At 41.7% G+C, this 26,944-nt stretch overlaps 2 protein-coding genes across 3 annotated transcripts; one reads left to right on the top strand and one right to left on the bottom strand.

Annotated features, from left to right (window-relative positions):
* Positions 1–11,052: 11,052 nt before the first annotated feature.
* On the bottom strand, positions 11,053–12,964 carry LOC308158577 (uncharacterized protein). Of its 2 annotated transcripts, XM_080532221.1 has the most exons (9): positions 12,845–12,964; positions 12,703–12,763; positions 12,572–12,622; positions 12,216–12,260; positions 12,068–12,132; positions 11,829–11,946; positions 11,639–11,707; positions 11,488–11,545; positions 11,053–11,204 (listed from the first exon to the last, which is right to left on the bottom strand). In XM_080532221.1, the coding sequence occupies exons 1-8, from the start codon at positions 12,889–12,891 to the stop codon at positions 11,516–11,518; spliced, it is 486 nt and encodes a 161-aa protein (XP_080388347.1). In that variant the 5' UTR covers positions 12,892–12,964; the 3' UTR covers positions 11,053–11,204; positions 11,488–11,515. The 2 variants fall into 2 exon arrangements, with proteins under 2 accessions (XP_080388347.1, XP_080388348.1); XM_080532222.1 differs by lacking the exon at positions 11,488–11,545.
* Positions 12,965–13,824: 860 nt separating this feature from the next.
* On the top strand, positions 13,825–16,065 carry nup42 (nucleoporin 42; the record flags this gene model as incomplete). The annotated part of the gene is made up of 7 exons (XM_080532678.1): positions 13,825–13,993; positions 14,119–14,383; positions 14,474–14,562; positions 14,646–14,722; positions 14,857–14,943; positions 15,062–15,161; positions 15,464–16,065. 7 exons carry the CDS (start codon positions 13,825–13,827, stop codon positions 16,021–16,023), a joined length of 1,347 nt encoding a protein of 448 aa, XP_080388804.1. The 3' UTR covers positions 16,024–16,065.
* Positions 16,066–26,944: the final 10,879 nt, after the last annotated feature.

The following is a 26,944-nucleotide window of genomic DNA, read 5'->3' as shown; positions in this document are numbered from 1 at the left end:
AGTCCAAATAGACTACCATGGCAATAACAATAAACAAAATCTCTACATAACGGGGGGCATTTATTTACTCACAGGCTGCCTGATGGAGAAACAATATTTACCCCCTTGTGGTGGAAAGACGACATTAGACTCTGCAGCATACCAATTGTGGTTATCCTTATGTAAATTAGAGATAACACTGAAATGTAATCAGAGTAAGTCTTAAGTTTAAATTACCTTTTGCAATTGGCTACACGATATAAAGAGAGACAATATGAGTTGCCTACAACAAACTAGTCATAGAGAGATGATTGCTGTGGCACACACACACACACACACACACACACACACACACACACACACACACACACACACACACACACACACACACACACAGCCCATTGGTGACAGAGTAATACAGTGACACAGGGATGATCCTCTCTGGCTTTGATTGACACACAGAACATCAGTCAATTACACCCTGGGTGACAGTACTCAGGTTCTGTAAACGGCACTAATACGATGGAATTGCAGATCCCGTGAATGACTGACTGCTCCGGCAGAGACTTTGTTGCTTATGTCCTTCTCTTCTTTCATGGATTTTATTGCATATAGGAGAGCATTGATTTGAATGATTATTGAATGAAATACAAACACACTCACAGACATACTTTCACTTTCCAAGCAGTGAATTAATAACTAAACAAAACACTTCATAAATGTTTGTTTATTCATCTGCATTTACAGTAATCATGTTTTGCCTTCAGTGGAGTATTTACAGACATGATTACAAGGACACAGATCCACCAATGCCAGTGATATCAGTCACTATGCAACAACCTCTTTGGTCATTGGAAATAGGCTGGAAGTCGTATAATTCTCTGCATTTCTCTCATGCTTTAATTAGGTTGCATACAGCCTATGTAAAACATAAACTTTTTGTTCAGAGGCTTACTTTAAATGGTGCAAAATAACTTATTTTGAACATGACCCTTCAATACTGGATAACCAGGCTCGTGATCAATAGTTGAGTCCAGCATAAAGCATTGTAATTAACATGGCCTTATTACCTGTATGTGTGTTGACCACATATACAACCACAGATATAATATTTCTTATTATTCTATGGTGTTAACAAACATCTACTGAATAGTCACCTTTTCATTTGTAAAAACCTTGAGGAATATACATTATTTACCCAGTAATTAAAACAATTACGCCCCTATAGAAATACACCCTTGAACCCATTCAAATCATCACATAAAAACATTATCAATTGATTTTCAGAACAGTATTTCAGATATATCCTTCATATAATATTACCCAAATAATCCTGGAATGTGCGTAGCTATATGTATTACACTATTTATTGTTCTAATCGCCATAAATGACTGTATTACCTCAGCAACGTCTACTCTTCATATGTTCAGGTAAGTCTTTACAAAATGGTAGGTATAAAAGCATAGTGATTGATTGGTTGAAAGTGCTCTTTTCGCGTTACACACAACTGGCATGTCATTCATGACTCCCATCATTTATCCAGTATCCAGAGAGATTTTTCTAATTCACTCATCTGCACAGATAAACATTCCTTATCAATGGTTATTACCCTCTACTAACAGAAGGCTAAAAATGTAAAAACGTTGTTAATCTTTTGTGGCTTTCTTCATCTTCCACATCATAAGCCCTACTAGGAGAGGGCTAAAAAGTCTTTGATCACATTTTTCATTCTCATCTTCCTCCCATCACCGCGCCTCCTCTTTCCCAGCCAGGTCATTAGCCTGATCTTTGTTGTCCAGAGGGAGACTGGAGCGCACCCTTCGCTTCTCCTTGAACCGGCCCGAGCGTGACACCCTCAGGTTCCTGCGACAGGTCTGCTCGTTGAAGAGCGGCTCGATCTGAGAGTCATCAAACGTCTCGTCGCTGAAGAGACTGGTGCCTCTGCTCGCCTGTGGCTGCTCGGGTTGTTTTGGATGTTGTGTCTGTGGTTGTTGGGGGTCAGTTTGGGGCTTGGAGGCGGACTCAGAGACAGGGCCTGTTGGCTCCTCTGTTTGGGCAGCCAGAGGGCCCTGGTCTGTGTCATGAGTCTGGGGTGTGGTGACACCACTCCTCCTCTTACCCATGAATGCCCACCACCAAGGAACTCTCTCTGCCATCTTTCACCTGCTAGACAATAACAAAAGCAATACAGTAATCATCAATCAATACAGTAATGGTGGTCATCATTTCAACACTGTTCATCGCAGTCTGGTACTCCTCCTCCCTCAGTATCACCCATATTACAGACGTCACTCCCTTTACAGTGAGATAGGCACACTACACACTCTTCTATCTTAATGTGAATAATATCTGAATCCGTATCAGTCGTAATTTGTGACATTCTCCTATTATACATTGTGTAACTATTCATAACTCCTGTGTAAAACAGGTTTAATGTGCCGTGAGAACAGAACCGCGCGGACAGAGGCTGTGATTCATGGTTTAGTAATGCGCGCCGCTGCACCTCTCTCCCATCGGGTCACTCACCTGGGATATCCGGGCTACGGGACAAGACAGGGGTGCAGTGGGTCGGAATGGTCACTCAGTGCAAGTCTTGAAGAACAACCGCTAGTCTGTGATGACATCCAAATCCATGTATGATGTTTTTTTAGCATGGAGCTGCTGAACTCACTGAAAATCCTTTATGTTGTGCGTCCGAAAAGTGAGGTCTAGTAGGGAAAACTGTCTCCACCTATGCAAGACCTATTTCCACTTATTTTTGGTACCATTCTTTACGAGCGTGTCTCGTTGCCGTTTCAGTAAATCTCTGAGAAAATTACGAATGAATTGACAACTTTATAAGGAGGCGTCTGCTCTGCATACAGGGCCTGCAGGTTTCCGCCTCCGAAACTCTCATTGCGGAGCACCTGTCCGCGCCTCTGATTGGTTGAAACCTGCAAGACGCTCACGTGAGCTGTCTGGTTCAGGTAAACCCACTACAAGGGAGGGTTGGGCTTGTGGGTTGCCAGGCAACGTACCGCGGTGCGCACCTCTTCCTTCACTGACAGATTGCATGAGGCCCCTTTGTAGGCCTACCACTGTACATAATAGGGCCTAACCCGTAGCCAAGAGCCAAGTAGGCCTAGATGTAACTATACTAAACTGTTAGTTGTCTATTGATCAGCTGTAAGCACACGATACGATGGAATGAAAGTAGCGTTGGCACTGCGTTTTATTACTATTTTAATGACCACAACAAACGCGAGGTTTAGGCTACCATTAGGCCTAAAAGCCCAACATCGGTCAAAACAGGTTATGCGCATAATGGCTTGGCTACAAGTAGGCTATAGTATCATCCTTGGCTTATTGGTTCACAGACGAACTCCTGCTCACTCAATAGAAATGCAATCAGTGCTAAGATAACCTGGAAACCTTCTCAACACAGAACGTGGGCGAGAAAGGAACCCCGTGGCTTTTCACTATAGGTGTGAAAGTTTACGTAAACTCAAATAGCTACAGAAGAAGTCTGGACTGGTGCCAGTTTCACTTGTTGTGTGTTGCTTGTCGGATGTGCAGGACCAGGTTCAGGATGCTTGGGCATGGTCACATACTGTGCATTCATGAGTGTTGTAGTTTCTCTCTCTCTCTCTCTCTCTCTCTCTCTCTCTCTCTCTCTCTCTCTCTCTCTCTCTCTCTATCACACACACACACACACACACACACACTCACACACACACACACACACACACACACACACACACACACACACACACACACATAACACACCCCACACGAAAGCACATGGCCACACACAGTGGAATACCACAGGGCAATGGAGGCGATAGAGAATGGATTGAGATTGAGATTCTAATGTTCTCAGGTGGCATGTCTGGACGGGTATGGTGTTATACCAGGTCCAGTTGCAGCATGGTTTGACTGGGTGGGCATTTGGAAATGTAGGATTGGCTAGAAATGACAGGTTGATACATATAACACTAGGATGACATGGACATTACCTCAGGGCAATGCTTGTGTACAGGTGAATGCTTTATGGGTGGAGGAGTGAGTGAATGGGATGGAGTAGGGCAATTAATGCTGAATGCCTTTAGCGGTCAGAAGGGAAATCACTTCTTGGTATGTGGTTTCTATAACTTGCGTAACCACAGAGAGAGAGGTTGTCCTCAGGAATGCCTGTCTAAACAGTTTCTGTGTGCATACATATGGCCCAGATCAGAACAGAAACACAGACAGAAAGGGGGAGGGAGTGAGATTGGAGGGAGGACTCTGGGAATACCTGAGAGGTTTCCTTCGTCTCAAGCGAGAGAGAAAGTTCTCCTGGAAGAGCAGGAATGTGGGTCAGGCATCCCTGCTCTCTGTCTTACATGCCTGTCTGCATACCTGGGGGACTCCCTCCCTGTCCCACCCTGATCGAAACTGCACAGGAAACCCTTTGCGTATCACCATAACCAGTGGTGCCCCTCCCCCCCGGACACACACACACACACACACACGCGCACACACACGCGCACACATACACACACACACACACACACACACACACACACACACACACACACACACACACACACACACACACACACCAAAAAGGATACTTCTGATAGGTCTACAGGTCCACCAGGTGGCAGCACTGAGCGTGACACAGTAGACGAATCAGTACAGTAACATACCTCAGTTACACAGAATGAGGGAAATATCTCAGAGGCAGATGCACTTTGGGACAGGACCATACACCATTCTGTAACTGTACAATGCAACTGTGCTGTAACTCAATAGGCATATCACTGAGGTTAGTCACTCTACTCCCTTTATGTTCCACATATAAATTCTAGGTTACAAAGGTTACCCAAATGTACACATGTATTAACTTTAACTTCTGCAATGGATCAAGGATTAATTTAAACAAATCATAGGTAACCCCTTGCAATGCAAGTAGGTGTGCAGTTACATCAAATAGCTGCTCAACGTGGTTAAAAATAAAGTGCCCTCCATAAATATTGGAAAGAGGAAGAATTTGTCTTCTTTTAACAATTTGGATTTGAAATGAAAGCACAACATTTTTAAAACATACTGGCCCTATTTCAGGGCTCCAAAAGTATTGTAAAAAACAATATAATGTGTAAATAAAGTAATCATGGTTAGTATTTGGTTAACAATCCTTTGCATGCAATAATTGTTTGAAGTTTGCAACCCATTGACCCCACCAGACACTGTGTATATTCTTTGGTGATGCTCTGCCAGGCCTGTACTGCAGCCATCTTCAATTGTTGTTTGTTTTGAGGTCTTTTTGCCTCAAATCTTATCATCAGGAAATTAAATGCATGTTCAATTGGATTTAAATCTGAAGATTGACCAGTCAATAACTTTCAGCTTTTTGGCCCTAAAAATCTCTGTAGTTGCTATGATAGTATGTTTTCGGTCATTGTCTTACTATATGATGAATCGTCATCCAATTAATTAGGCAGCATTTTCTTGTACTCGAGCAGACAAAACGTTTCAGTACACTGTAACGTCATCAATTAAGACAAGTTAACCTGTTCTTGTGGTAGCGATGCAAGCCCAAACCATAGCACTCTCTCCACCATGTTTCACAGATGAGGTGGTATGCTGTAAATCTTGGGCAGATCCTTTTTTTCTCCAAACGTTCCTCTTGCAATCATTCTGGTACATGATCATATTTTTCTGAAAGACCATTTTCTAGACCTCTGCATGCATTTATGGTAGTTTTTCTTTACGGTTTGCACCCTGTAGTGAAGCATCTTTAGTTCCTAGTAGCCGAGAATCATTCCTAGTCATTGACAGCTCTCTTCTGCAAAAATCACATGATGAAACACACCTGACTAACCAGAAACACAGATCAAGCCAATTTTAATAATAATAATAATACTAATAATACTAATAATAATACATTAGACGTATATAGAGCTTTTCTAGACACTCAAAGACGCTTTACAAACTGAAAAGATCGAGTAGTAATAATAAAAAGAAACAAACGGTTAATAGAAGAAAGTATAGGGGCCTAATTAAGGTAGTGCTGGGGACACATGGGAAGGGGAGGGTGAGAGGGTTAACTGGTGAAGGCGAATGCCGCCTTGCAATAGGGGGACTATGTATAAAAAGGGTTACAATTTCTAAATGGTGAAATCTGAATTGTGTCTACTTTTGTCACGACTCCGCCTCCACGACCACTACCTGCAGTGATTGACACACCTGTCTGCGATCTGGCAATCAACTCTTCACTACAAATACCCTGCACCTGCTGCTCGTCGATGCCGGATTGTTGGCATTCACGGTTTTGTGCCACGCGTCAAGCGCCGTTACCCTGCTTGTCTGCTCGTCTGCTCGTCAACCCGTTGTTTAACCCTTGTTCTCCCTGTCCTCCAGAAGATACCCAACCTGCCTGACCCCTACCTGCCTGACTGCCCGTCTGCCTGCTCGACCCCTGCCTGTCTGATTACCCGCCTGCCTGCTCGACCCCTGCCTGTCTGATTACCCGCCTGCCTGCTTGACCCCTGCCTGTCTGACTGCCAGCCTGCCTGCTCGGCCCCTGCCTGTGTGACTACCCGCCCGACTGCCCCGCCTGATCCCCTTCTGTAAAACCATTCTGATTAAAAACTACTTGCTTAACACTTACCTGCCTGTTTCCTGCGTCTGCATTTTGATTCAGCCTCTGATTTGTGACAACTTTAACCTCATAGTAATTGTTTAATCGAAACTGTTGGAATATACAGCTAAAATAAGTGCTTCGTCTTTCCAATACTTGAAGGGCACTGTATATTTTCAATGAAGGCTTGGTTCACCCCTATATTTATAGTATGCAATTAATATTTCATGTTGATATTGGTCTACTGAGACCCAGCTGTGACAACATGACCGATCATGAGTCCTCATTACCAGACAACTCAGTGTATGCCTACAGTGTCCTAAAAGTGTGTGTGTGTGTGTGTGTGTGTGTGTGTGTGTGTGTGTGTGTGTGTGTGTGCATGTAGATCAATGTGTTTCTGTGTGTTTGTATCGAACAAGGTAACCCTGTCAAAATAAGGTGTGCTAAGCATGAGAGAGGGAGAGTGAGAGATAGAGAACAGAGAGACAGCCTGTTAGACTGGTAGAGTCAGCTGTGAAGCCTGTCATAGGAAGTACTGTACTGTATCTATGTACAAAAAAGAGAGTCAGACAACTCAAACCTCAAACCTTCCAAGCTTTGTCTTTTATACTCTTGTTCAGACAGACAGACACGGAGAGACTGAAAGACACAGACAGACAGACAGACAGACAGACACTCATGGCAGTATCTGAGGTCCAGATAGAAAGAATAGGAGGGATCACATAATGCATGACACAGGATTGTTGCCAAGGACAAATACAATAATACAGCTTGTGGCAGGAGCTCTAAGGTGGAGCGTGAGAAATGTCTCTGATTGTGTGATTGTGGGACTATGTGGGACTGTGAACATGAAATGGCCCTCCAGGTGAAACTCACCTGAGCTTCACCTCAGAGAGCTGTTGGTTGTCATGGCAACACTCCAGACTCCGAAACGCTCTGGAATGCAGTGTTGGCATGCAGAAGGAAAGTCACTGTTTCTCTTTCACTCCCTCCCCCTATCTCTCTCTGTCTTGTAACATGGTCACCTGCCTGTTTACATGGCAACTGCTGTCCTATTCATGTAATTACATAAATGTGTGATTGGATTATTGTGTCAACATATACAGACACAGGCCTGTCATACTTTACACACACACGCGCACACACACACACACACGCACGCACTCACGCACGCACGCACACACGCACGCACGCACGCACACACACACACACACACACACACACACACACACACACACACACACACACACACACACACACACACTCACACACACACAGTCTGGACGGATTGATGGCAGCTGCTGGATTGAAAATCAGGTGTAGTGCTGAGGCACAAATGTGTACATTTCAAGCCTGCAAACTGCGACACTTTAAATGAATGTGCAATAACACTATGTGCAATATGACAACCCTAGGGTACATAAGGTTGCAGAGAATAGGAAATGTTAGAATAGGTATAGCATAGCATAGAGTACAGCAATATGTTAGAATAGGTATAGCATAGCATAGAGTACAGCACAGTGTTTTATTTGTACAGTATAGTATAGTGGATAGGGTACATAGCCTTTATTTATGTAAACCAGCTCCTTTCCCTTCTTGTTTTTTCCCAGTTTTTTTTCTTTCAGCACCAGGAGAGCCACCCCTCCCAAATTTCGTTGTTTGGTACCTGTACTTTATCAATGACAATAAAGACCATGCATTCATCATCATTCATTCACACACACACACACACACACACACACACACACACACACACACACACACACACACACACACACACACACACACACACACATTATGAGATTATATGAATCATTTCTATATGTGCTAATGATGAGAGTGAACATTGATTGTGCAATATGACAACCCTTGTGTACATAAGGTTCAGATATAGGAAATGTTAGGATATTTATAGCATAGCATAGAGTACAGCACAGTGTTTTATTGTATAGTATAGTAGTATAGTATAGTGAATAGTGTATATAGCCTTTATTTATGTAAACCAGCTCTTTTCCCTTCTTGTTTTTAGTCTTTTTTCCAAGCACCAGGGGAGCCCCCCCCTCCTAAATTTCGTTGTATGGTACCTGTACTGTATTAATGACAATAAAGACCATCCATTCATTCATTTATGATACTAAACTATAACAGTAACTAACTACTAAAACCAAACACGGGGGGGGCGCTATTGCTCCCACCCACCAAAATCGATGACGTACTATCTCTGCGACATTTTCTTGCGGCATTTTCAACATGGCGTCATGTTGATGAAAAGCAACATTATTTTTGAGTAGGGTCCATCTGCGCGCAACAAATCCAACACCCGGAAATGTGTTATGCAAATATGCAGGCGCGGTATGATGACGTATGGTACATCACATTTCCGGGTGATGGATTTGATGCGCGCAGCGCAGATGGATACACTAGGAGTAAACCATGAATCGCCTTACTACGGCCTTACTACGGTGAAAACTACGGAAAAAAACTAATATGTAGAGTACAGTCCTATCAATTGTTCGAAAAGGAGTAGGAAGAAGCCTGTCCTACCCCTGTTTATACTTAACAATTATGCTTACATTATATAATCCAATTAATTAATACATATATTTCAGTATCATCCGTTCTAATACTTTTTCATTAAAAATAATTTAAACCTTTTTTTAAATAGAGCAATAGAGCAATATTTCTGCTTTCCTTCATATTTTCTTCATATTTTTGACATTAGGAACAAGTTATTAGTGTGATCACGATATCCGACCTCATGTACAATCTGTACTGCAGTAAAAATGTGGAACGCCCTTCCTATAATCTTAAAGGAGTGCAAAACACTGCCCACCTTCAAAACCACTCTCAAAAAACATTTACAGGAGGCTGCAATCCGTAACTGGACCCTCTAAATCAAAAATCAGATTAAAAGACCCGAACTACCCACTGTACATACTTTGTGTTTTGTCCCCCGCCCCCACCTGTGGTGTATGTCCCCACCTGCCCTACCCGCTGTACATACCTGATGTTTTGTTGTATTGTTCTTCCCATGATGGATGTATTTTTATCTTGTAGATAGTAATAGTTATTTGTCTGTATTATCTTGTAGATAGTACTAGTTTGTTTTGTCGGTCTTACATGTAACGATGAATTGAGAATCAAGGACCCCAATTGAAATAAGCCAGTGGCTTTCTTGGGTTTTTATCCTGTTAGTTGACCTTGTATGTAATATGTACTTTCATGTACCTACTTCTGCAAATCTTCTAATAAAGTTTTCAATCAATCAATCAAAATCCTCATAGCTTTTTTCTGTAGTGTAATCAATGGGTTTAAAGTGCTTTTATATTCATTTCCCCATATCTCCACACAGTAACTCAAATAGGGTAAGACAAGACAACAATATAGAGTATACAACATCCTCTGTTCCAGAATATGTTTTGCCCTGCACAATACTGCAATACTCCTTGATACTTTGGATCTAACGTATCTTATATGAGATTTCCAACAGAATTTACTGGGCTTAAAGTGCAGACTCTCAGCTTTAGGTTAAGGGTATTCACATCCAAATTGAAGGAAGGGTTTATGAATTATAGCTCTTATGTATAATAACCAAAAGTAATTAGACAATTGACTCAAAAGCTGTTTCATGGGCCAGTGTGGGCTATTTATTCCTTCATTATTTCTTTATCAATTAAGCAGGTAAAAGGTCTGAGTTGATTCCAAGTGTGGCATTTGCATTTGGAGGCTGTTGCTGTATACGCACAACATGCAGTCAACAGAGCTCTCAATGCAACTGAAACAGGCCATCCTTAGGCTGTAAAATGCACTTCAATTACATCTGGATTGTTTCATTTCAAATCCTTTGTGGTGGCATACAGAGACAAAATTATGGAAATTGTGTCACTGTCCAAATACTTCCAGACCTAACTGTATATAAATAAAAGAATGTCAATGACCCAGGTGAGGGACTTTATTAGGTCAAACAGGTTTGAGGGGTCAGGCAAAGGACTTGGTGGAGTCAGGCAAGGGTCAGGCGATCATCGTTGTAATCCATGGAGCAGGGCAGGAACCGTGGTGCAAGGTGCTGGGCTGGAGGTGTCCATGGTGCTGAGTGCACACTGATGAGCTAAATAAAACATTCTATTTCTGATGTCAACAGCACTAGGGCTCCTTCACAAAACCCTTACTGGAATCTTCATACACTCTGTGAATTAGTCTTTACTTTCTGATGAGTCAACAGCAATAACCCCATCCAGTGCGACATGTAGATAGCATATATTTAGAATATGTAAAATGCAAACACCAGAAATGCAAGAAAGTTTATGAGGTATACCAAATGGAATTAATAACAAGTGTTACAACCCTTCTGTCTAGAGTAAAATAAGGGCCTAACAGGGTAGAGTGCAGAATGTACAGGTGTGTTGCAACACAAATGCCCAAAAAAAGTGTACAAGGGATCAAATCAATTCAAGCTTTATTTGTATAGCGCATCTCACAAGATACGACTCAATGCGCTTCAATCAAGACATCATTGCTGATTGCACTTTAGCACAAGTGCTCTTTCAACATTGTCTCTATGGTCTTTCAGCTTCCTTTTCTTCTCACATTTTCGACCATATAATGGTGAGACAGCTGCTTCTCACTGTTGAGACAAAATGTTATAAAGAAGTGATTAATAATTAATTTAAGAAACTCACATTCATCAGTGGTTGCAAACTGTCATGGAATTTGTATTAGCACTCTCCTCATGTTTCCAAAATGCATTGCAAATGCAATGCACTAACAAGTCATTGGTCACTCTTCGTTGGTGTTGAACTTGTTGAGCCCTTTCCTAAAATAATAATACAGTGCTTAACCATGTTACAATGAAAAGGTGCAGTTAAGTACTGAATGAGTCACTCACTTTCTTTCCTTGATCATTCTACCTCAAGTGTCCTGATAGAAAGTGTGGTTTCACTTTCCAGGCTTCTGACATCTTTGTCCCTGGTAACAGGATACACACATAAGGATGACTATGTGTACAGCTGTGAATGGTGGATAGTATGTTTGTATGCAATAAACTTCATTCACACTAACCAATTCTTTAGGAGGAAAGCTGTAAGGCCTCTTGAAGTACGTGTGGTCCTCGTCAGTGTCCAGTGGCATCTGTACAGAGTCCACCATTATTGCCAGTATGTTTTACATGCATGGAGTATGTGTTTTAGGAGCAGTAGCCCATTCAGAAACAGGCACACGGTCATAGATACTTAGTGAGAGATGCACTGACCATGGTGTTGCTTGCATGACTCCTTTTAACACTTGAATAGGTCCTGAATACAGGTGGGACACTGTCGTGAAGGGTCGCTCTGCCTTCCTCACTAAAGTGAGCAAACTTCCTTCCATATCTGAAATTAACACACATTATCTTCACCGGAAGGTTGAATTGTAGGGCCAGGTGTTACCCCAAAGTCCTCTTGATAATAAATGTACAAATACAATTATTATTTTTGTAGCACTGCAGCATACCCTTCCAGCCCAATGTTTTCCACCAGGACAATACACCACCACCTTCTCAGGAGAGACATGTCATCCTAAAGAAAGAGCAGTTACTCAATTTGCATTCAAAGTCTTATAGCATATTGATATAATGGGTTCTTGTTTTCTTAATACTTACAATGCTGAAGTCAAAGGTAGCCTCCATGGCGAAATACCAGGCATACTGTAATGAGAAAAGACACAAAGACAAGATTACCATGTGACAGCTTATAACTCAGTGAGAAGGTAGTCACACACATCCAATGAAATGTACATGGCTGATAACTCCATAGGAAAGTGATATGAGAGGTCTGCACACATGAATGTTCCTTAATACCTTTTATTGCACACCTTTTTATTTGCAAATGCACAAACAGAATGTTGGTCAGGACTAAGTGGTGGTCAGTCATTGTTACATACATTTACACATTTTTTTGATGGTTTTAAGGAACAATCAAGTGTGCCATATCACTTGGTGGCATTACCATAACTCACCATTATCATGAAGACACCACAGTCATTGCCACTGGTCTGCCTCGGAAGCCCCTGTACGAAGAAAAGTTAGTTAGAGAATAGTAGGTAATTATGACTATAGCTATAATATGATAGTAACATTCAAACAATACCTCCAAATCCAGACCAGTCTTCTCTGTCCAGGATCCCGCAACAATTTTCTCAGCAACACCCCTGGGCAACCAAGAATAAAACTAAGTCAAACAAAGAAGTACACACCTCCTACAGGAGAGAAAAAAGGAACAACATTCGTACCACTGCTGCTTCAGAACCACTTCACACCATGCAAGTCGGTCGATCATGCTTATTTGCAAAAGTTCAATGAGGAGGATTTCTCTGTGTTTCTCTTTCCTTGTGTTGGAAATGTGTCTATTTAAGTCCACTCCAGCTTTCGGGAAGCCAATCCTTTCTGAATGTTGGACAAACAATCAGTACATAATGCATGCATTGCCACAATGCCTCCTGATTGAACACAAGTCTTTAGAAATGGCAGTAACATTAGACAGGTCAGGGGACCGCCAGGACACACATCATAGGCAGGTCAGGGGACCGCCAGGACAAACATCATAGGCAGGTCAGGGGAACGTGACCGCCAGGACACACATCATAGGCAGGTCAGGGGAACGTGACCGCCAGGCAGGTCAGGGGAACGTGACTGCCAGAGCAAAAAATATTTGGGGCAACCTTAATAGTGTTCTGTAGGCTTCAGAGGTGAATCCCCTTGGAGTTTTGAAATACTGCGAATCTAGAAAGAAAATTTCTTTCTGGTGTGGCCTCATTACCTACAGGGAATAACGCATTCTGGACAATAAGCAAAAAGGACACTTTGGGGGTAATACAATAGACACAAACTCACAAGCAAATGGCATATGAAGGTTAAAGCTGAGAAATGCTCAACTACATTGTATGTCTTTATAATCTACTACTGTGGATGTCATATGTTGCATATAAAGTTATGCTCTGTATATATATATATATATATATATATATATATATATATATATATATATATAACAATTGATAGGACTGTACTCTACATATTAGTTTTTTTCCGTAGTTTTCACCGTAGTAAGGCCGTAGTAAGGCGCATCAAATCCATCACCCGGAAATGTGATGTACCATACGTCATCATACCGCGCCTGCATATTTGCATAACACATTTCCGGGTGTTGGATTTGTTGCGCGCAGATGGATACTATAGTTATTTTTGGGTCGGAACGGTAACCATAGATACTATGACGGTGTGTAACTTTTTCCTTCAAGGCCGGTGTCGATATGGCGATAAGTGTTGGAACGAGCACCCGAGGGGAGGGGGAGGGGGTGGAGGAGGTGCAGGAGGTGGTAGTTATGGAGATTATAACAGTCGTCCGGCTCAACAACCCAGCAACAGAGGCGGTGGTGGAGGTACTGAAACCCATCAGGCATGGTCACATGATCATTGATTATTACGATGTATGATTTCATAGTATTAGTACTGCTATTATTTGGTCTTGTAGGCTGTCTAGCTTAATGAATGTCCTTTTTTCCAGGGTTCGGGAACCGAGTGTGGGTGAACCCTTCTCAGAGATCAGGAGGAAACTACGTCCAGCCCTCCTCCTTCTCCTCCTCCCGTCCCGGTGATGACTGGGGGGGTCGCGGCGGTGGTGGAGGAGGAGGAGGAGGAGGAGGAGGAGGAGAAAGCGTCAAGAGCTCCGATTTTAGTTTTTCCTCTCCCAACAGATTTTCTGCTCTCAGTCCGCCGAGTAACTTTGACAAGGGTGGGAGAGGAGGTGGAAATGAAAATGAGAAACACTTGTGAGTCAATTTGCTCGGTAAGATTTGAGTTCACAAAAGTAGCGGTCTATAATGTAGGTTTATTACAATGATTGTATCTCTCTTGCCCAGGGAGACCATCCAGAAGGACATGGAGATTTGGGAGACTTCAGGCCAGTGGGTTTTCTCCTGTTACTCTGTCCTGAAAGACACCATCTCAGGTAAAGACATACAGCAAATGGCATGGGAAATAAGGAAACAGAATATATGGAATAGGAAAAAAAAAAGTTTTTCCTTTCTGCAGGGTTCACAGAGCTCTCTCCGGAAGAGCTGAGACTGGAGTACTACAACAACAGAGTGTCTGGAGACCTGCAGGGCTATGTGAGTTCAATCACCTTGACATTCATTTATGTTATTGTATTTACCTGTATTAATTTACCAGGGTAGACCCAACAGTAAAGGGTGATGAGGACATCTGACTGGGCTAACTCAATGTTCTTTCTGTGGATTTGAAGGCCAATGGCATCAACCAGCTGGTCAACCAGTGGAGAAGCAGAGTCCAGGAGCTTAGGGCTATGAATGCAACCACCCGCATCGCTATAGTGAGACACACACACACACACACACACACACACTTCTTTTGAAGGATGTATTCACACAATGACCAAACAGAAAGCTGTATGTGAATGGACCGTTATACTGTGTCCTCTCTTTTTACAGCTTGCAGAGTTGGACAACCCAGCCCCTCAGGCCTCCTCTGGTGTCTTTGGGTCGACAGCGACTGGACTTGGGTCCTCCACATCCAGCTTTGGCACTGGAGGTAAGGATTAGATATGTGTTGTGTGTTCTTCATAGTAAGAGAACAAGAGAAGCAACCCACCATATGGCCTGTATTTTTCAGGATGAGGGTAGTGTTTATAATGTGGCATGTGGTCAGTAATTGGACAGTCCTTTTCCCCTGGTTGGCCTACCCTCAAATATCTCAAACATTTAATATGAAGACTTTTTGTCACATAGAAGACATTTCTATCTGCAAAGTTCAGAATGATACACAGACATAACAGTATATGACCCAGTCCCTATGAAACAGATTTTGTGATCGGATTCTCCTTCTGTTTCTAGGTTTTGGCATGCCGGCACAGACCCAGACTCAGGACAGCAGTGCCAGCAGCTTCAGTTTTGCTGCTCCAAGTGGAGGATTTGGTTCTTCGGTTGCCCAATCTGGCTCAACCGGTTTTGGCAGCGCCACAGCAAGTGCCACACAGCCTCCTACTGGTTTTGGCTCCTCCTCTTCTTCTTCCTCTGCACCCACAGCTGCTAGTTTCTCATTTGCTGGCCCCGCCGCCACCAAGGAGCCACCCTCTTCTGGGTTTGGAAGTTCCGCATCTGGGTTCAGCTTCTCCTCATCAGCCAATAGCGGCGGAGGATTTGGCTTCGGGGCTGCAGTGGCAGCTACAGGTGGAAGTGGGGGTGCGTTTGGACAGACGAGTGGAGGATTTTCTCTTGGGGCGAGCGGTACTGGGGCAGTGGCAGGGACAGGCTCTGCTGGGGGGGCTACAGACAATCTCTTTACCCCCCAGAGCGAATTGACTCCAGACGAGCTGAAGGAGTTCGGGGGGAAGAGGTTCACACTGGGGCAGATCCCCCTCAGGCCTCCCCCTGCTGAACTACTGGTGGTTTGACTGTACTTTTACCATATGGACTCATCTGGTTACGGTACATAAATGCAGCTGCAGAAATGAATGTTTTTTTTTTGTGATCAAGATTTTTTATTGCTTTTATCAACACATAACAACGACAATACAGAACAAGAAAGGAAGGGAGGGAAAAAATAAAGAAGACAAAAAAGAAAAGGGGTAGTGTAGCAGACAAGTCACAGCCAAATAGTAGAAATACAACACAATCCGGATTGGGGTAAGTGGAAAATCAAATCATAGAGCAGTCAAGTTAGTCAAGTTCAATGAATAAGCCTTTCATGCATCAACTGTACTGGGCCTTGCTTTGTTCAATCTGGCCGTTGTGCACTCAAGATTCACAATCCTCTGTAAAGAGTAAAACCAAAAAGTGTTCATACTGAAATCAGGTGTTATCCAATGTTGAAGAATAGTTTTTTTTGCAGAGGTGAAACCAGCAAATAGCATTTTCTTTTGCGTAATACTTAAATCGAAATCAGAGTCATCATTGAGCAAACATAAACATGGATTAGGAACATAGTCAATCTTAAATAACTTGGACATTACAGAATTGACATGGTTCCAAAAGTTGGCCACGACTGGACACTCCCAGAACATATGGAGAAATGAACCCGGTGTGGGGGTAGGGCAGAATTGACAGTAGTAGTTGGGTTGTAGTTTCATTAAGTATCTTCTATATGGTGTAGCATAGGCCCTGTGGATGACTTTAAAATGAATTAACTGATGAGCTAAGTTTTTGGAGGTTGAATTGAGATTAGACCATATTGTGTCCCAGTTTGGGTGGAAATCCAATTCACCAAGCTCTCGGCTCCATAAAGCCTCAACCGCAAGTGGTTTTTTAATTGCGTCCATTAGATTGCGATATATTCTGGATACACAGCCACGAGAGGTTGGGGTATGTTCAATCCAGGCTATCATGGGGTGAGTTGGAAGTGGGGAGCGCCAAGGCACTCCATAGGCCTTGAGTGAGGACCTCAGCTGTAGATAGACAAAATATGATGACGCTGGAAGGACAAACTTAGTTTGGAGGTGCTGGAATGAAACTAGGCCATCATTGTCATACAGGTCTCTGAGAGTATTTACACCCCGAGAGCTCCATGTTTGCTGGGTGAATGGTCGGTTACCCGACATTAAGTTTTGGTTATTCCATAGAGGAGTGGAGGAACAGAATCAGAAATGAATGTTGAGATGATTTATGGTCAGTTATATGTTGCTTTATAGAACTTTATTGATTTAGTTTATTTTGGGAATATAATCATATGTGGATGGTTTTTGCAATAAATATTTTTTTCAATCATGATTTGTTGTGTAGTTTGAGTTTTATACATGTAACGTCTTGTGTGGAATAGCTAGTATTTATAATAGCTTTAATAGGAACATTATACTATACTGGGTAGGGCCTCCCTTTGCTCTCAAAACAGCTTCAATTCTTTGTGGCATTGATTCCAGAATGATGTTGGAAGCATTCCTTTGAGATTCTGGTCCATGATGACATGATTGCAGATTTTCAGGTGCACTTTCAAGCTGTAAATCTCCTGTTCTACCATATCCCAAAGGTCTTCTATTAGATTAAAGATCCTGTGACTGGGAAGGTCACTGAAGAACACTGAAGTCATTGTCATGTTCATGAATCCAGTGTGAGATGATCTTTGCTTTGTGACATGGTGCATTATCATGCTGGAAGTAGCTATTGGAAGATGGGTACATTGTGGCCATTGGTATTAACTGGCCCAAAGTGTGCCATTCCCGACACCATTACACCACCTGAATCAATGAGGTGTACAAGTGTTCCTAATAAAACGTATATGTACGTGTTACCTGTAAATGAATTATAGCACAAGATTAAACCATAAACTAGATAAAGAGAAAGCAACATTGGATTAAAATGTATTAGATGCTAAGTTCAATAATGGGTTTCAGAGCAAACTTTGAGTCCTGCATTTCATTTGTGTCTTCCCTCCATCGCTTCTGCACAAAGAAAGAAAATCCTGTTTAGTTAACCATGTATTGTGTAGTCATATTATAACTTGGACAACAGCATAAACATTATAGTCAGTAAGTATTTGCTGTAAAGAAAGTTACAGTTTCAAAGTAAACCCATTTTGGGTTTCCCACCTCATATACACAAGTCACTTCATATGTACTGTACTTTGTTTAAACCTTTTAACTTTTAATTTGTACTTATCCTTGTCTGTAAATACAGTTGTAAAATGTCATTAAAAATATTCTAGCTGAATAACTACTTTTATCCCAATTAGGAAGCTAGCTAGTTCGATAATATATATATATATATTTAGAGTAAATATCTAACTATAGAATAACATAACATCTATTCTAGAGCTCTGAACATGTACTTTTTAAGTTTGAGATTATCTCCTTATTACTTACCCAATTATAAGATGTTACAATTGTCCAAATAAGATGGCAAGGGGAAAATGCTGATCTTCAGAAGAGTTGAAATGTTGAATTGACACAAGAGTCTTCTCCAAATATTCCTTGAGGGTTGACTTGGTTGTTCCTCTTGATTTAAAAAATATATTTCTTGTTGTTTCTTGTTCCTTTTAATTAGCTTGGTGATTATTTCTTCTTTTTGAAGAAGCTGTAGTTCTCTGGTTGAGACCCCACTTCCAATATCAATGAATGATCACATAGGGTCTTGCTCTTGTTCTTGGTCTTGAGGGCAAACTTGAAGAGGTTTGACACAAATCAACATTTTGTTTCCACTCACATAATAGCCTTCTCACAATATGCTTTTGATGCAGATGGGTTGGCTGTCAAGCAATGATTCTTTGGTATTACACATGGTTATTTCTCCATTGTGTCAACAGTCCAGATGGAAAGGCATAGTTGTGGCGCCATTAATTGTACTCTTTATCTTAGACAGTTCCAAAAAGGTTTTGTAGGTCTGCACATCCAGTTGTCCTGGTCTTCAACATGAGATGGTTCAGCAGTGACTTTGACATAGTCTAAAAAGACCAAACAGCTTAGTGAGATCCAGACGAAAAACCAAATGGTTCAGACCTCTTTTCCTCCGACATGACTATGACCTTTCTAACTATGGTTAAACACTATATTAGCGTGTTTGACTGTTTTATTACGGTTGTAAGTACAATGTAAAACATATTGTCATTACTCCTTTGCCACATTGTAATTACAGCAGTGTAACAACAAGTAATAACAGTATTTGTTACACTGTACTTAGATGTTATAACGTGGTAAATAAACACATGTCAAAACAAACTGTTGTTTTTGAACTTAATCCCAAAGTCAGAATTTGAACCGTGACCTTTGGGTAACACTATATTACAGAGTTTGAATGACTGTGTAATAACTATTGTAAGTGCAATGTAACATGTTATCATTACTCTTTACACTATACTTACAGCGGTGTAACCATGAGTAATAATACTATTGTCATTACTCCTTTGCTACGGCGTAACATGACTGAGAGAGGGAGAGAGAGATTGTTGTTATCGCATGGCTTGCCCCTTCCATGTAGTCAAGCAGAATTTTGCACCAAGAGACGACCAAAATTGTTCACTCCCAACTCAATACTTCAAATAAGACAATTCTAGGTGCGTTTTATTTGTATTTTGAAGTAAAGAATGCTGTGTTCGTAAATTTGCTCACAGTGGTTCAAAGTCATAGAGCGACCAAGTAATTTGCTTGGACTAGACGCAGTGGTTCTCAACCTTTTTTGGGCCAGCGCCCCCCTGTCCATTATCCAGGCCTCTTACCGCCCCCCCATCAAAAAAAGTAGGCTTATTTTCTTCCCTAGATATTAATGTTGACTAATATTCTGTGTTATATAATTTAAAAAGCATGTCACTGAATGCCAAATAATAGATTGGATTTAACTGGGCAGTTGGAATATCATTATCATTAGTTTACCAGAGAGCAGAAAAGCCATGTGAATGTGAATAAAAATGCTGTTTCTGAGTGTTAAACAAACTCAGACAACATCAGAGAATACAAACAGACTGCTACGGAACAGCAGCAATTTCACACATGTCCGATGCAGAACAAACAGTAGGCTGCAGAACTGTACATTACAACTAACATTGTTAGTTTTTTTTAAGTGTGCTGGTGTTGCATTTCTCCAAATTGCTGTTTTATGATGCTAATATTTATTCATTTTTGATTGGACTTTGGGGGGGGGGGGGGGGGGGTGGTGGTGTCACAATATGGCGGCAAACGCTAGGGGGCTATTATTTTAATATTTTATTTAGTATTCTATGGTATTATTTTCATAAACTGACCACTTCGAATTTCTCATATCAAAACATATCAAAACATAACAACGTTCCAAAGTTCAGAGCTTTGCGCTCTGGGAGCGCTCAGAGATGGGCGCTCTGACTGAAAACACGGTTTTGTCCCGTAATAACACTGATGACAACTGATCAATACAAAAGACGCTGCAGCTGATGCGTTCGTTTCCAGGACATCACAAGAGGAGCAACATATCACAAAAAAGCGATCGTATTTTAGTTTGCAAACACATCGCAATGCTAACCTCAGAATGGCACTAGGGATAACATCCACAACAACACTTAACAGTAATACATTTATGTAATATACTATGATGAACCTGCGAGGGGAGGGGACATTCGTAGCTGATTTCTCTAGGTTCGATTATTGGTAAGCGACAGAGAACTTTCAGGACTGGTTTATTACGATCGCTTTTTTGAGATAGGTTGTTCCTGCTGTGATGTTCTGGTATGGTGGTATGGTATTAGCACTCATTTTAACTAAATTAAATAAGCTGTATTGAAAGGAAGCGAACGAAGCGAACGCAAGAATTACAATGAGCCCACAAACTGAAACATTATGTCACTCAAGCATAGCCTACAAGGAAAACACTCATAGAAGTTGTGCATTGGTCAACATGATGTTACAGATGGGATGAACCGGGGTTCTTTCCAGAGGCGGATTTAGGATTGTAGGAGATCCGGGGCTTAGCCCAGAGGGAGAATATAATGTGCGCGCGGAGCGCGCCGGAAAAATTCGCCTTCAACCTTCAACTTACCACCACCTTAAAGCGGACAAAAGGCTGTATTACAAAATAGACAGTAAACACACACACACGTCAGTCACCATCATTTATATTTGTATAGAATTACATAATTGATGGGCTGAGGCTAGTTATGTTACAGTATGTATATCAGGGCAGACTCTGTGCTCACCACTTATATTGTATTTAGAGTCTTGTCCTGTGTTATATGACGATATATTACATGTAGTGTTGGTCTGTGTATAGTACTGTGAAATCAAATTCCCCCTGGGACATTAAACAAACATAGTTAGTTAGCTTTACATCTTAGGATAGATTTGAGTCATGTTCTGTATACATACATACTACCATAAGGGCATACTTAATGTGGTTACTCCATGTTTACTAGCTGTAACATTAACGTTACATCATTCTTTTTCACTTGTTACTCAGTCAACCAGAGTGCAGATATCAAAGACTATCAGCCTGTTATTCACTTTATTTGTATAAGTATTATCCTTTGTTTGATTTCTTACCATGTACCGTAACAGTACCTTGCTATGTTTCATTTTCATTATAACATAACGTTATGTTATGATAGCCAGCTAGCATTAGCAAACCGGAAAAGTAGTGTCAGTGAGTCAGTCACCTTTCTAATAAGATTCACAAACCTGAAACATCATCTATGTCATCACTGCTGGTGATGTCATTGTTGTCAGCTGCTGATACGGCTGCTGCAAGAGTTCTTGGCTATTGTTTTTTTGAAAAAAACTTTCGGATATCCATCCTTACACTTTTGTCAGGCTTCTTCAGGGCAGGGCAGGCTACGCAGTACGCAGGCTAATGTCGCGCAGCTGCTGCCTCTCTGTTGGACTCACTCCGGTACTGCTTGTTACTCAATAATTTTTTTATTTTTTTTATTTATTTTTTAAAGTAAAACATTCGGGGCTTTTCAGAAAACATCCGGGGCTTGAGCCCAAGTAGCCACCCCCTAGCGCCGCCCCTGGTTCTTTCTATCGTAGACTAGCATAGTATTGCAATTTCTGCACTGTACATGAACTGTCAAGATTCTTCTACAATGCAGCTTACCCAGACACATTGGAAACTATCAAAAGCTCTGCCTTTGCTAGCTGAGTTTTTAGCTTCTCCATCTTCTTGATGACACTCTCACTTTTATTTTTTGTGTCTGCATCAGAGCCCGGCCAAGTTCAGAGCGCTCAGAGATGAGCACGTGTAGGGCTCTACGGCGCACTGCAACCAAACGAGCAGCTTTTTAGAAAAGGCTTCCCGCTCAGCCAATCACTTTTCTACATGTCGTTCTATCAACCAATAGCAGCGGCCGTGGCTCGCATTAGGGCGGGACAGGCAGCCAGCAGGGTCGAACAGTCGACCGAAACACGGTTTGTCCGAGCGAACTGACCGTTCATTGTGCATCGACATTCAGCGTTCGTGCATTTACGAATGTGCCCGTAATAACACAGCTGTTTTTCATGAGAAAAATACTTAATGCGCGAACGCCCCCCAAGAACACCTCAACGCCCCCCTTTTAAAAATATCTGCTCCAGCGCCCCCCGATGTTGTCTGAACGCCCCCTGGAGGGCGGTACCGCCCCCGTTGAGAAAGTCACTAGAGGCTGCTATGAGTGCTGATCAATTTCCAGAGCGGTTGTTTTTTTTTCTGTAATAAACGCGCTTAACGCAACTCTTTCACGTTGCGTTCAGCCAATCACTCAACCCGTTAGTTTGAAACATTACATGAAGGCCAATGATTGGTGTTTACGTCACTGTCACTACTGTAAATACATTTGACTTGTCACTGACTCATTTGATCTTGATTTCTGGCGCTCAAATCATTTTCATTCAACTAGCTGCCTAAGTTAGATTGTAATCAAGTGCAATACTGAAACACAACTGTGAACATTTCAAACCTGCAAACTGCGACACTTTTGGCTGTGGAGAAAGCAGGAAAGGCTATCTTCGCGGGAGCCAGTGTCCATCGGCGTAGATGAATGAATGAATGAATGAATGAATGGACTTTATGGTCATTGCTACAGTACAGGTACCAAACAACGAAATTTAGGAGGGGTGGCTCCCCTGGTGTTAGGAAAGGGAAGAAAAAAACACTTTTAAAAAAATCACAAGAAGGGAAGGAGCTGGTTTACATAAATAAAGGCTATGTACACTATCCACTGTACTATACTGTACAGATAGACGACTAGGGTTGTCATATTGCACAATAGTATTATTTCACATTTATTTAAAGTGTCACAGTTTGCAGGCTTGAAATGTACATGTTTGTGCCTCAGCACTACACCTGATTTTTTCAGTCCAGCAGCTGCCATCAATCCGTCCAGACTGTCCAGGGCCCAGAACTTAGGTCTTTGCTGTGTTCAGGGCCTGGACGGCCCTGTGGTAGAAGCTGTTATGCTGCATCGAATGACCTCACACTTCACCACCACCTGTACGCATACAAGTCTGTTGACGAGGGCATTGCAGCATCAGCAATCAAGGCACTGGAGAGGCACCTCTGGTACCTGACTGGTGAGATGCTGCCGCTGGCACTCTTCAGCACCAAGGTGCCCGTTGGCGAGAGGCGTGCACTTGCAGATGCCATCTTGGAGCACAAGCCAGCTGTTCTCCCCATGCGAGCCCCACAGCTGCGCTTTGGCACTGGCTTTGGCAAGCCAAAGTTTCCCACCCTCTCGCTGACTACCAGCTTGGCCGACCTTGCCAACCCAGACTGCTGGTTCGGCATGCACCAGTTGCACATCGATCCAGCATTTATTTCACTCGATGTTAAGGATTGGGCTACCAGTCCAGCATTCCAGGCAGGTGTGGTAAATGTACGTGCCATCAATGTTGTCAATGACTGTGCCGAGCGTGGTGTCAAACTGACATCAGACTTTGTGGCAGCAGCCAGGAGCGAGCAGCACCTGCAGAATGTGCTGCAGGCAGTTGAGCATGACCGCTCTAAACACCCAAACCTTCGGTGCTGCAAGCGCAAGCTGAACACCGACTAGGACTAGAACAAGATGTTCAATAATGTTTTTCAATGATGTTCAATGAAAATGTAAATGTTGTTCTCAAAACTCTTTTCAAAAACTTGTTCTCAAAAACTAGTTGTATCTTTAGAAATTGACTCGTCATGTTGTCAAGAAATTGGAGTTCTGAAAGAACACAAACATTTCAACATTTCTAAATTTCACATGCTGCGTTACACCTCTAAATCTCAATGAATTTTCCCAAAACTTTGCAAAAGTCATTTGTATGTGCACTAGAACAAAATGCAACAATGAACAAGTTGATATTTTGACATCATTTTTTTTGCATTGCATTTTGATGCACCCTACCCCCCCCACACACACACTCTGGATGGATGATTGGGGTGTGTCTCACAAGGATGCAATCTGTCCATGCACACGGAAGCGGTACACACAGGTGTATTCCAGGTGACCCCAATTACTGAGGATAGCCAGCTCAACATAGCGATATGGGGTGCCATTACGGTCCTGAGAGAGAAAGAAGGAACAACATTTGGGAGGTTGAGGGATAGAGGGGTGGAGAAAAATGGGAGCGAGCAAGAGTGGATGAATGCTAGGGTAGTCAAGCTGAAGAAAATCTCTACATGTGTCTCTATTGATGGATTTCATGTGCGACTCAGCAGAAATGCACCACAAACATCTATTAAGAATGTTTGAACACTTTTTTTGGTACTATGTTCCCTGTACTTCAATGTTATCGCTCTCAGCTCACAACTCATGCATTCACGTACCAACATGAAATCCATCTATTGGTACAGCACTTTAGTGGAGTCTATCACTCACAGGCAGTTTGAAGGTCTGGATGGACTCTCCTGCCTGGTCATATCTGAATGTTCCAAGTAACCTTCCCTCTTCACCCTCAGTAGACATTCCCTGAGAGAGATGGAGGAATAGATAGAAAGAGAGAGTCTTTTGATGCACTTTTAAAGAGACATCTTTCTTGAAGGACCGATCCGCAGTTGTGAATTGGCTGGCCACCATTCAGGGTAAACAACATTGGAACAACTGGGAAAACATTGTGTTGAGATTTGAAAAAGTAACATCAGTTACTCTACACAACAGCCTTCAAAAGTGAAATGTATGGTTCATGAAAAGCTTTCAAATACTTTGAGCGTTTACTCAAGTGGATGTAAAATGTATGGTTCATGAAAAGCTTTCAAATACTTTGAGCGTTTACTCAAGTGGACTACTTACTCAAATGACTATTCCATTGGTTTCATTGTGCCAGGCAAAATAAAGTGTCAAAATAAGCAACATGGACAGGGGATAAGCAACAGCAATGGAGGCATCAACCACAGTGAATACCAGTACAAATGTGGGGAAATGCATCATTAACATTAAACCTCAGTGTATTGCTCTGAATTTCTCTGTGTAGTGTCATACACAATAGATTTAATTTATTAATGTATGAATGAATGAATGAATCTTTTTATTTTGAACATGATTTAAAATAATAAAAGAACAAATAACTAATACGAAGAGTACAGGCCTATCAATGTTCGAAAGAGAGTAGGATTAAGCCTACGCTTATCATGTCCTACCCCTATCCGTCACTCTCAAGTGAGAACAATTATACTTAAATTATATAATCTAGTTAATTAATTCATACATTTCTGTATCAACAGTACTAATAATGTTTCATTCTTAATATTAAAACAACACTAAATAAATAAATAAACATAATTTTCCATTCTTAATACTGAAACAACACAAAATGAGTTAGTGAGATTGGTGCGAGCATAACCCTTGTTAAAGTTGTGGTTACCTCTCAAATGATATCCCTTATCCCTCTCTATAAATAATTTTTGAATGTTACCTGGGAGTTCATGAGTCTTTGCTTTATACATTAACTGTGACAGTTTAAATTTGAATAAGTCCATGAGCTTTAAGGCATTTGACATTAGGAACAAGTTATTTGTGTGATCACGAAATCCGACCTTATGTACAATTCTCATAGCTTTTTTCTGTAGTGTAATCAATGGTTTTAGAGTGCTTTTGTATGCATTCCCCCATATCTCCACACAGTAACTCAAATAATATTTTGATAAGACAAGACAACAATAAAGAGTATACAACATCCTCTGTTCCAGAATATGTTTTGCCCTACACAATACACTCCTTGATACTTTGGATCTAACGTATCTTATGAGATTTCTAACAGAATTTACTGTCTAATATTACTCCTAGAAATGTGTATTACTCAGGTTGGGGTGTAAGAGGTTAAAGGTGACTCACATAGACTTGGAAGTCCTTGGGGGCGCTGTCGATGCGTCCTGTGGGGGAGGTGAAGCGAGGCAGGTGGTCCAGGGTGACGTGACTGATCAGGACGGGGTGGGACAGGGCGATCACCAAGGAACCCTGCGCCCCATGGAACGCCCAGCACTTACCAGGCTGTAAGACATGGTGACCCTAATGGGAGGTGAGGTTTGGAGAAGGTTACCGGTGAAGTGGGAGAACTTCAATTCTGCCCGTATCTTCTTCAGTTCTCTTTCCCCCTCTGAAGTGTCAAAATGAATTCCGATTGGTCTACCTGCTAAACAGCTCCTAATTGAAGTACTTAAATCTATATAACATGGGCAACAGGATACATTCTTTCTCCTTCCTGTGTCCTGTTGTGAGGTTCTCATCATGACCTGTGGTCATCTCTCTCTGCTCGCCTCATTTGATTCATTCTATTTGGCCATTCTTGCACTAAATATTCTTTGCACTTAGTGATAATTACATTGGAGTCAGATTATCAATATAAATATGCTTTGCTATTAACAAACAAAAGTTTTAAGTCTCTGCCAAACCTTTGTGTGGAAACTAATATTATTCAATGTGACTGGGTCTTCAGACTAGCTTGAATATGAATACTAGCTAAAATATTATAATTATAT

The sequence above is a fragment of the Nansenia antarctica genome (assembly GCF_963989245.1).
Source record: "Nansenia antarctica genome assembly, chromosome: 5".
NCBI lineage: Eukaryota > Metazoa > Chordata > Actinopteri > Argentiniformes > Microstomatidae > Nansenia > Nansenia antarctica.
This window is presented reverse-complemented; position numbering and strand designations above follow the sequence as displayed.